This window comes from Emericellopsis cladophorae, assembly GCF_022114955.1.
Source record: "Emericellopsis cladophorae strain MUM 19.33 chromosome Unknown NODE_3_length_1261782_cov_116_963312, whole genome shotgun sequence".
Classification (NCBI taxonomy): Eukaryota; Fungi; Ascomycota; class Sordariomycetes; order Hypocreales; family Bionectriaceae; genus Emericellopsis; species Emericellopsis cladophorae.
The window spans coordinates 56,685-66,965 of NW_026250928.1; the positions used below are offsets into that span (position 1 = coordinate 56,685).

Genomic DNA, 10,281 nt, shown 5'->3' on the forward strand with positions numbered 1-10,281 from the left:
CATGCATGCTCTCGTTCCGCACGTCAACATTAGCCTCTGTACTTTTGTAGTCGGAACTTTATCTTCTGGGGAGGGCGGTCTGCCTTGGCAGGGGATGCGCTACGCCCACGCTATCACTTCATCTTCCTCACCGTTGGACGATCCGGGGATCTGGGATCTGAGATCTGAGATCTGAGATTTGAGATGCGCGACGTCATCACTACGGACTGTGTTCAAGTCCAGACTCCTGACTCCAAGATCCCGTCACGGTGAGCGCAATGGCCCTTGCCAACCTTGGCTCCTACATCGCCATTTCTCCAGCGACCTCGCGCCAGCTTCATTCACGCCATGCTGTCTTGCCTCGGGTTTGGTGGCGGCAACAGCCGCGACGGCGAGCGCGAGCCTCTGCTGCCTCGCTACAATGACGATACCGCACTGCAGGCGCGTCTGCACGAGAAGCTGCACACGTACCAGATGCTCCGCGCCATGTCCAAGGGCTACATGCCCTCCAACGAGCAGACCATTGTGCACCTCCGGTCTCTGCTGTCCGCCGACGTGCTCAACCCGGACGTGCCCGATCTGAGCGACGCGGGACGCGCCCTCCTCCGCACCACCAAGCTCCTCCTCCAGCAGCTCATCACGCTGCTGCAGAACAAGAATTCGGAGGACCAGATCCAGGACTTTCTGTGGTGTCTGGCGAAGGCGCGCCTGAACGTGGACACGGAGGACCTCGCCGCCAGGGCGTCGGCCGCCAAGGCAAAGGGCGACACGGCGGCGGCATATGAGAGCCTGCGCACCGTCGGGTCCCTGCTGCTCACCAACTCCGACTTCCGCGTCTTCCTGTCCGACGTGGAGACCGTCGCCAGAGAGGTCTTTCGCGACACGGCGTTCAGCCTCGCCGACGTGTCCAACAAGGCGGGCCGGAGGCTCGAGCCCTCTGAGGAGGACCAAAAGGCCGTCCAGCAGGCCAACGGCAGCTCCAAGGCGCCGCCGCCGACCAAGGAAGACCTCGCGGGCGAGGCCAAGGAGGTCACCCAGATCCTCGCGCAGGGCGCGTCCGAGGTGGCCCACGAGGCGGGGGACAGCGTCGTCGAGCACGCGACGGGCGAGGAGCAGGAGGCGCTCGTGTCGCGACTCAAGGCGGCCGTCATGAAGCTGCGCAAGAAGCCCGACTACTCACAATCCGTGTCGACCCTGTCTACCTTGATCCGGCGGTACCTCTTGGCCTACTCGCACGCCGCGACCGAAGCCGTCGACGCCGTCGAGGACGACGTCGATCGCAACCCGGAAGCGGACCGGGCCCTCCAGAACTTTTGGATGCTCCTCACGTCCATTGGTGACAAGGACGAGTGGAACAAGGTGGAGGACGCCTTCCGGGCCGTCGTGGAGGACGGGAAGAGTGACCCGGACTTTGACGAGCTCGTCCGCAACATCGCCAACATGGTGCAGGACATGCTGGCCGACCCCGACTTCTTTGACCACGTCGACGAGCGGCTGAACGAGGTCCGCACCAAGTCCAAGAAGCTCCAGTCGGACTCGAACATGTCCGAGGATCTCAGCAAACTGCTCAACGCCCTCCGCGCGGCGTTCCAGTCCTTTCTGCGCGACACGGACGTGCACAAGCTGCTCCGCACGTCCACGCGCCTCGCCCACCTGCTGTCCCCCACCGGCCACTACACCAACGGGGCGCTCATCACCGACTCTGTCAACGTCTTTGTGCCCATGGCCATCAACGCCGTGCAGTACATACCCATCCCCCGCGTCGAGGTGTCCACGCCGGCCATAGACCTGCTCATGGAGAACCTCATCCTCGAGCCGGGCCGGACCGTCAACCAGAGCTCGTTCCTCCCCTTTCAGCTCAACATTACGACACAAAACGACGTCCAGGTGCGCAAGGCCCGGATGCGTGTCGCCTCCACCATGCGCTCCCTCGTGCGCGTCAAGATCTCGGGCATGTCCATCGCCGCCGACGACCTCGGGTACTGGCTCCGCCTCCACTCGGGCCTCCTGCGGGTCATGGACGAGGGCATCGCCGGCTTCCACCTCGACGAGCGCGGTCTCGACATTGCCGTCGACCTCGAGATTGGCCGCGACCGGATGGACAGCATGGTGGCCCTGCGCGGCGTCACGGTCACGATCCACCACCTCAACTACACCCTGAGCCAGTCCAAGTTGGCCTGCCTGGCCTGGCTCTTCAAGCCGCTCGTCCGGCCCATTGTCCGCAAGGCGCTCGAGTTCCAGATCGCCAAGGGCATCACCGAGGGTCTCGAGACGCTGAACCGGGAGCTTCTCTTCGCGCGCGAGCGTCTCCGCGCCACGCGCATCGCGGATCCCCAGGACCTGTGGACGTTTGTCAGGGCCGTCGCCGCCCGGCTCACGCCCGCCCCGGACCCGGACGTCGACGCGCGCGTGGGCGTCCAGCCGGGCGGCGGGGTCTTCCGCGGTCGCTACGCGCCGGGCAGCCTCGTCAAGCTGTGGCAGGAGGAGGGACGCAATGCCGAGCAGCAGGTGTACGAGTATGAGCGGCAGGGCTGGCGCAACGGGATCTTTGATGTCACGACGACGGGCATCTGAGTTTGGGGTGTCCCACTACGTATGGATTGGCTTGCTTTGGTTGGAGTTTAGGCGCGCACATGGCAGTCTGGTTCTGGTCCTGGGTCTTTCGAGGGTTCTTTTGCTGTACGTGCCGTACCTACTTTCGTACTTGGCCATAATCATCATGCTCATCAACCTCGTCATCCGCGCATTCGCCGCATTTCGTGATCAAGCCGCCCGCCAAGTCAAAGAACCTCCCTCGTCCCTGTGGGGACCACCCTGTTACTGCACCCTGCACGCTGCTGCATCCATCCATCGTCGTGATGTGTTGGTAGCCACGGGTCTGCAAGGCGTCGCCTCGTCGTTCTCATTGGGTGAAGCACATCCATCCCTGGTAATTGGGCTGCGAGGCAAAGGAAAACGGGCATCTCCGACGGCAAGGGGTCATCTGTCGGGTTGCTTCATTCGGCCTGCCGTGTCGTGCAGCCAGCATCATTCCTGAATGGCGCTTGGGTTTCCCCGGATCATAGATGTCTTACCCCAGCCTCTGGCTGCAGTCATGCAGACCAGGGGGGTGAGTGAGCCGTCTGTCCGCTCGTGCTTGAAAATTCTTCACCCAGCTGCAGTGGTACCAAAACTCCTCAATGCTGAATGAGAGTCTTCGGCTGTTCAATCCTCGAGCGAGATCCAGAGTCCTGACTCTGGATCTCGCTCGAGGTCAGCGCACGGCGAGGCCCGTCCCTTGACTAGCACACAGCAAGCGGGTCGGTCGATGCTCCACCACGTTGAGATGCCCCCCTACGCCATGATGATCCGCGCATGATGACCACCTGCACAGTGAAGTGCGCACGAGGCATCAGTGGTCGTAAACAAGACCCGACCCAAGACCTGCCCGAAACAGCATGGACTTGGCCTGGGGGATGGGCGCTTGGACCATGAGTAGCCGAACATGCTGCGTGATGACCGTCCTCCATTCGCACGGCAATGGAATCATTAATAACGCTCACCTGAAGGCTGAACTTGTCGAGAGTCGAGACCCCAGTGATCACCACGGGGCGCCAGAAGCAAGCAATCTGCGACAGGGATGCAGCCTGATTTGCGGAGAAGACTGGAGTGCCTGGCTGAGCCAGCTGACCGGATCGCCTCCTCCAGTCCCTCCCTCCCTCCCAGTGCGTGAGTGGCCTCTGCACTGCAGCCAAGCGGCTGCCCGATTTCATCCACTCTCGGGCATTCAACGCTCTTGTCCTCGCCCCTCTCTCTTCTGTCTGTCTATCTGTCTGCTCATCAGACTTCCTGTCCTCGTGCCGCCCAGCAATCCGTCCGTCCACGTATCTAGAAAATCCCCTGAGCACATGGCGCCGCACAACGCGTCGGGTCGCACACTTCATCACCACCAGCATAGCATGTACGCCAGGCATTGACTGGCACGGTACATGACCACCATCACCAATACCACCAGTGTGCTGCTGTGTGGAAATGGTACAGGTCGTCGACGTTGAGCCCAGCTCGCCACCATCACACGAGCTGCTGCCCGCGTGGGGGGGGCACACGGTCGAGGGCAGCAGCCTCCGCAAGGGTCTCTCCCTCGCCCCATCTGCCATCCCACGATGTGCCATTGCGAGCAGCATCAGCTTGGATGACCTCCTGGGGAACACCAACAACAGCAGCAGCAGCAGCAGCAGCAGTTTCCGCCCGCTCGGCGGCGGCTTCTACGATAGCTCTACGGATGGCACGTCCACACCAGCGGCCTCCTCGGTGGACGACTTCTTCACCTGGGCGTCGCCTCACGAGGGCATGCGCTTTGACTTTCTGGAGCCAACACAAGCAACTTTCCAAGAACCAAAACGCTGGAAACGGATCCGACATGGCCAGGATGTCGACGGCCCCAACACGGCCTCGCTGAGCTGCAAGAAGCGTCGCTTGCGCACAGAGCTCATCACCAGCCGCCTGTCGCAGCCCTACTCGCTGCCCGCGACGCACATCCTCAACAGGGAGGGTGCCAAGGAGGGAGACAAGCGCTTCGCCAAGATCGCCACCTCGTACGATGTCGCGAGACGAGCCGCGCACTTGCACGCCACCTCGTTCCTACGCTTCTCGGTCATGAACCGCCTCCGGCGACGGCTTGGACTGGGCCACCCCGGCCAGCGCGTGCAGGTCGAGGAGGACGCCCGACAAAGTTCACAGTCCAGGGCGCCCTGGCAGTCGTCGCCGACGTGTCCCACCGTGTCCGCTGGGGCAAAGCACCTACGGTCGTCTCGGGAGGCCCTCATCGCCTCCTCCGCGCGAGCCATGGGCCACGCCTCCTTCAAGGTGCAGACGTTGCTGTCCCAGCCGGCCGCCCTTCCACTGCCCACGTGCGACCTCGCCGCCGCACGCAAGAGGACGTCTCCGCGCATCCATCCCATCCGGTCGCCCGAGCTCCACCCCGAACGCAGCAGCGCGTATTACGAAGAGCTGGACGACGACGGGCTTTTCTACCTGCACGGAGACGACTGCGCAGGTCTGAGCGAGGATCCGGAGCAGGTGTACTCGGACTTTAGCGTCATCTTTAGCAACGGCACCGCGGCGGCGGCGGCAGAGGAGGATCATTCGTACGAGGAGTATCTGGATGAGCTCGACGGCATATCGTGGGTGACGATCTAGGGGGGTTTGGCAAAAAGGGGGTAGGTAGCTGGAGAGCCTGCTGTTTGTAGTCATCAACTGGGACGGGCGTCGGTGCATATTGGCATGATAGGGTACTGGAGCATGGTTTCGCTGTTTGATCAGAGATACCCGTCAACAAAGATTGAAAAAGAGTAACCAAGGTCTTTTTTTGTCTTCTTCGCCTCGAGACCGGCCTATACCAGCTTCGACGCCCTATCCTTTGCAATGTCACACATGGCCTTGCACGTTAGTAGCCGCCCGTCACTGGGGACTGGACCCTGGGGAAGTCCGCGCACGGAGGGGGGGGAGGGGGCGGGCAAACTCACCTGCAGCGCCGCATCCACCTCCTTTGTGTAGTCGCCCCGCGCGATCCTCGATTTCATGTCCTCCATAATCTCGGGCCGGCCGCGCCCGTTGACAAAGACGACGTAGCGCAGGCCGGGAAAGGTCTTCTCGTACTGCTTGTTCAGGGCCGCGAGCTCCTCCTCCTCTGCGACGCTCTGGTTCTTCTGGATGTTGGCCTGCTCCGAGGCCGAGTGGGCCGACTCAATCTTCTTCTCGCCCAGGCGCGGATGCGAGCCCAGCACGTTGAGCAGCTCGGCGTCGGGCGACGAGGTCGAGGTGGACGCGGCGAGCGACAGCAGGCGGATCTGGCACGCGTCGATCAGGTCGTCCCAGGAGCTGTACTGGGCCGTCCGGATGACGGACAGCAGCTTCTCGTGGATGACGGGGCTGGGTTCGAACAGGGTGTCGAGGACGTCGGTCTGCTCCAGGTCGGAGCAGGTGTGGAAGCCCTTGATGGGCGGTAGCTTCAGGACGGTCATGCTGGGAAGCAACGCAAAAGGGCAGAAACGAACGAGACAAGAGAACGCTCAGGACGGGCTGGCTCCAGACATGAGATACAACAAGTAAGAGTAGGACATGGACCCCCAAATTTGGCCGTTGCGGGACACAGGCCCAACAGTGCTACCTCAATCACCTGGCTGGCTGGCTGGCTGGACTGGCTGGTTCCGCCTGTGCTGTGCGGTGGGTGGTGACTGGAGATGCCCCAGGCCGGGTCAGGCCAGGTCGGGACTGGTCACTGGGCCCCGCGGCGGATGTGTCTTGGCACGCATCGCGATAGAGCTTCTCTGTCTTATCACCTCGTGACCCATGCAGAGGTCCGTGCGTAGTGAGTACCTTACCTAAGGTACCTCTTGGCACGGATACCTTGGGCAAAGGCAGCCAGCAAAATCTCGAGCCGCGACCAGCGCATCCTCACACCGCGATTGAGCGCGCCACACACTCAATCTGTCAACATGCTCTGCGGAAGTACGTTTGCCAGGCGCTCCCCCCATCTCCCTTCTCACCACTGACCACCGCAGTATCGGGCGAGGCCCCCCAGGAGCCCGTCGTGTCCAAGAAGAGCGGCGTCATCTACGAGAAGCGACTGATTGACCAGTACATCCACGAGCACGGCACGGAGCCCAACACGGGCGAGGCGCTGCAGCCCGAGGACCTCCTCCCCATCACATCCTCTCGCATCGTGCGACCGCGGCCACCCACCCTGACGTCCATCCCAGCCCTCCTGGCGACCTTTCAGAACGAGTGGGACGCGCTGGCCCTCGAGACCTACAACCTCAAGGAGCAGCTGGCGCGCACGCGCGAGGAGCTCGCGACCGCCCTCTACCAGCACGATGCCGCCGTCCGCGTCATCGCGAGGTTGACGAGGGAGAGAGACGAGGCCCGCGACGCACTAGGCAAGGTCACCGTCACAGGGGGCGCCAGCGGCAGCGGCAGCGGCGGCGACGCCATGGCCGTGGACAGCGTCGAGGGCCTGCCAGAGACCTTTGCGGCACAGGTGGACCAGACACAGGCCAGCAAGTCGAAAGGTCGATCCAAGCGACCGATCCCCGAGGGCTGGGTCACCGGAGACGAGGTCAGCGCGTTTGCGCCCGCCGCCACCAATGCCCTGCCCGTGGCGCAGGCGACTTCGCTCGACGTGGATCAGATGGTCGCTGCTCTGGGTGGACTGAAGGGTGCGTCTGCAACGTACTTGATCGAGACGGACACGGTGGAGCACCAGATGGCCGTCGACGAGCCCGTCACGGCGACCCTGGCGGCGTCCTCCAAGGTCGTGTTTGCGACCAGCCAGGGTTCCGTCAAGGTGTACCAGAACGGCGACCAGGTGAGCGAGGCCAGCGAGCACGCGGGTGCCGCCACCGGTCTGAGCCTGCATCCCGGGGAGCAGATCCTGGCCTCTGTTGGTTCGGACAAGAGCGTCGTGTTCTACGACTTTAACACCATGGGACGCATCAGCCGTGCGTACACGGATTCCCGTAAGTTGCCATGTGGCCCTGAGGAGTTGAGAAGTACATGCTAACAAGCCACAGCCCTCACCACCTGCGCATTCCACCCCGACGGCCACCTGCTCGCGGCGGGCACCGTCTCGGGCAAGCTGAAGCTGTTCATGACCAAGACGCTCGAGCTGGCGGCCGAGTTCGACATTGGCGCGCCCGTGCAGGCCCTCACCTTCTCCGAGAACGGGTACTGGCTCGCTGGCATCGCCAAGGGGCAGACCACGGTCACCATCTTTGATCTACGAAAGGAGGGCGACGCCAGGACGGCCAAGGTGCTCGAGACCGGGGGCTCCGTGCAGTCGCTGGCGTGGGACTACACTGGCCAGTTCCTGGCGACGGGTGGTCCTTCGGGGGTCACGGTGCAGCAGTACGTCAAGGCCAAAAAGGCGTGGGCTGAGCCCTTCCGGAGCTCCGTCAGTGCGGTTGCTGTGCGATGGGGCCAGAGCGGGCAGAAGCTGGTGTCGGTCAATGGCGATGGTGTTGTAACTGTTTTCGGCGTCCAGGCATAGCAAATTGGCAAAAGAAGGGCGGGGGGCTTGTGGTCTACCTATCTAGAGAGCGGTGTTTGGGAATGAATTGCAATCTCACCATCCGCTGCGTCCTTCATCTCTTGTCCGCTGGTGAAAAAAAAAAGTCGGGTGGCGATTCGCGCCTGATCGGAGTCGACTGTGCGGCGCTAACTCACTCACCCACGGGCCACAGGCTGCCAGGCGACTAAAGTGGGCGGGTGGGTGGGTTGACAGCCGCCGCCAGACATTGACTGGCACAACATCATCCATCATTCATTCATTCATTCATCCCTCACTTCGTTGTGCATGGTCACTCCGTGTTCACTCGGCAAATTGGACAGGCAAGACTCGTTTCCTGCGAACACGCCTCCCACATATCCAGACCATGCCCGGTATACATCGACCTTCTGACACGTCCACCACAACCTCGGACGGATTTCTATCCAGCACGGCATCCTCTCTTCTCGAGACGGCCTCGCCTCATCCCTAGCTCAGGCTGCCGTCAGTTTCACTCGGATTCACGTCGCCACACAGGATGGACATGGACCTCGAAGACGGCCTCTTTGTCGACGACCATTCAAGCTACGCCCAATCACTCTTCACTGATAGCGACGAGGACGTCGTCGAGGTCACGCCTTCCCCAGCTGCCCACAACAACTCCCGCCCCCGCCGAAGCCGCCACATCGACTACAACGAGGCATCCCAGCCCGAGCCCATCGTTCTGGGCGATTCGAGCCCTCTGCCTGATATATATCCAGCCTCGAGCCCTCCGTCCGCGAGCTCCCCGACTCAGTCACACGAACATCGTGCGCCCACATATCTAGATTATCTCGAGCCAGACTTTGCCGAATTCCTAAGGGCCTTTAATGACGAGGACATCGCAGTCCAGAGGGCCGAGGTCTACGACACATTGAGCGGGTTACGCGATAGCATCAGCAACCTCCAAAGACTAGCACGAGACACGAACGACCCTAGTCTCGATCCTTTCCACGACGACTCGGCGACAGAACGACGAAGCCGTTCCGCCACCACCTCTGCCGCCGCCGGCTCGACCACCCCAGGCGGACGGCCTCACCACCACCATCACCATCATCACCACCACCACCACCATCGCCGCCACCACCACCGTCACCCACGGCACGATTCTCGCCACCACTCCCACAGCCGACGAGTGCCCAGGATGAGCGCGGCGCCTGCCGCCGCGGACGGGATTATTGACCTTACCGCGGACGATGATTCCTCTGTCGAGGTGCAGCCCACTCTGCCGTCCTCTCAGCAGAGCAACAACCCCAGACGCAGTGGACCCAACCGCGTATCGCCACCCACGCTCGCCCGCACCGACGGCACCATCTCCCGATCCAACCTGCAGCCCTTCATCGACCTGACGGGCGACGACGACAACGAGATCAACGAGGTCTCCCACCGCCATCCATCGCGCGCCGCAGCATCCCCCGCGCGGCGTCAGAGAACGGCAGCCCGCCTGCGCCAGCCATCGCTCACGCTCCCCCTACCGCCCTCGTCGGATCTGCTCGTCGACATGGGCATGGGGCCTGGTCCCGCACGACCGACGCCACCACGCGGCGGCGGGCCCCTCTCCAGTCTGGCCGCCCGTCTGGGCAACTACAATCTGGGCAACTACAACGCCCTGCGCAATATCACCTTGAACTGGCGAGATGTGAGATTGGACGTCACGGCTGGGACATACCAGGCCGCGCGATACGAGACCCCCAAGCCGACCCGCGAGAAGACACCGCCCACGACGGAAGGGTTCACCCGCAACACCAACGCCGACCCCGAGGAGGACATGGTGGCCGTCTGCCCGCTGTGCAACGAGGAACTCGCCTACGACACGGGCGTTGGCCCGTCCACCGCCACGAGCAAGGCCTCGGGGTCCAGGAAGAGAAAACGGGCGCCGGAGCATCATTTCTGGGCGCTCAAAAAATGCGGCCACGTAAGAAGACCTGGGACTTGTTTTTACTTGTTGTTGCTAATCTTACCGTCTCCCAGGTATACTGCTACAATTGTTTCGAGAGAAGGAAAGCGACCAAGAGCAAAACCAGGCCTTCGGCTGGCTTCCCGAGCTCGGGTGCCGCGAGCAACATCCACTGCGCCGTCGACGGATGCGAGACGCCCGTGTCGGCTAAGGGTGAATGGGTGGGGGTCTACGTCTGAGGACGTCGTCTTCTGGCGTTTCGTTGCTTTCCTTTCCCTTTTTTTTGTTTTTTTTGTTTTTGGTTCCTACCACGCGAGCATGGTGTTCAGGGGAGACAGCATAG

General features: G+C 62.4%; 5 protein-coding genes across 5 annotated transcripts; 4 read left to right on the plus strand and 1 right to left on the minus strand.

The window, feature by feature from the left end:
- Positions 1-327: 327 nt before the first annotated feature.
- On the plus strand, positions 328-2,553 carry J7T54_007797 (uncharacterized protein; the record flags this gene model as incomplete). Its single annotated transcript, XM_051510883.1, has 1 exon — positions 328-2,553. The coding sequence occupies one exon, from the start codon at positions 328-330 to the stop codon at positions 2,551-2,553; it is 2,226 nt and encodes a 741-aa protein (XP_051365560.1).
- A 1,437-nt stretch (positions 2,554-3,990) lies between these two features.
- On the plus strand, positions 3,991-5,157 carry J7T54_007798 (uncharacterized protein; the record flags this gene model as incomplete). Its single annotated transcript, XM_051510884.1, has 1 exon — positions 3,991-5,157. The coding sequence occupies one exon, from the start codon at positions 3,991-3,993 to the stop codon at positions 5,155-5,157; it is 1,167 nt and encodes a 388-aa protein (XP_051365561.1).
- A 194-nt stretch (positions 5,158-5,351) lies between these two features.
- On the minus strand, positions 5,352-5,981 carry J7T54_007799 (OHCU decarboxylase; the record flags this gene model as incomplete). Its single annotated transcript, XM_051510885.1, has 2 exons — positions 5,352-5,396; positions 5,484-5,981. 2 exons carry the CDS (start codon positions 5,979-5,981, stop codon positions 5,352-5,354), a joined length of 543 nt encoding a protein of 180 aa, XP_051365562.1.
- Positions 5,982-6,455: 474 nt separating this feature from the next.
- Positions 6,456-8,005, plus strand: J7T54_007800 (Pre-mRNA-splicing factor-like protein; the record flags this gene model as incomplete). The annotated part of the gene is made up of 3 exons (XM_051510886.1): positions 6,456-6,468; positions 6,522-7,475; positions 7,530-8,005. 3 exons carry the CDS (start codon positions 6,456-6,458, stop codon positions 8,003-8,005), a joined length of 1,443 nt encoding a protein of 480 aa, XP_051365563.1.
- A 535-nt stretch (positions 8,006-8,540) lies between these two features.
- Positions 8,541-10,177, plus strand: J7T54_007801 (uncharacterized protein; the record flags this gene model as incomplete). The annotated part of the gene is made up of 2 exons (XM_051510887.1): positions 8,541-9,956; positions 10,013-10,177. 2 exons carry the CDS (start codon positions 8,541-8,543, stop codon positions 10,175-10,177), a joined length of 1,581 nt encoding a protein of 526 aa, XP_051365564.1.
- Positions 10,178-10,281: the final 104 nt, after the last annotated feature.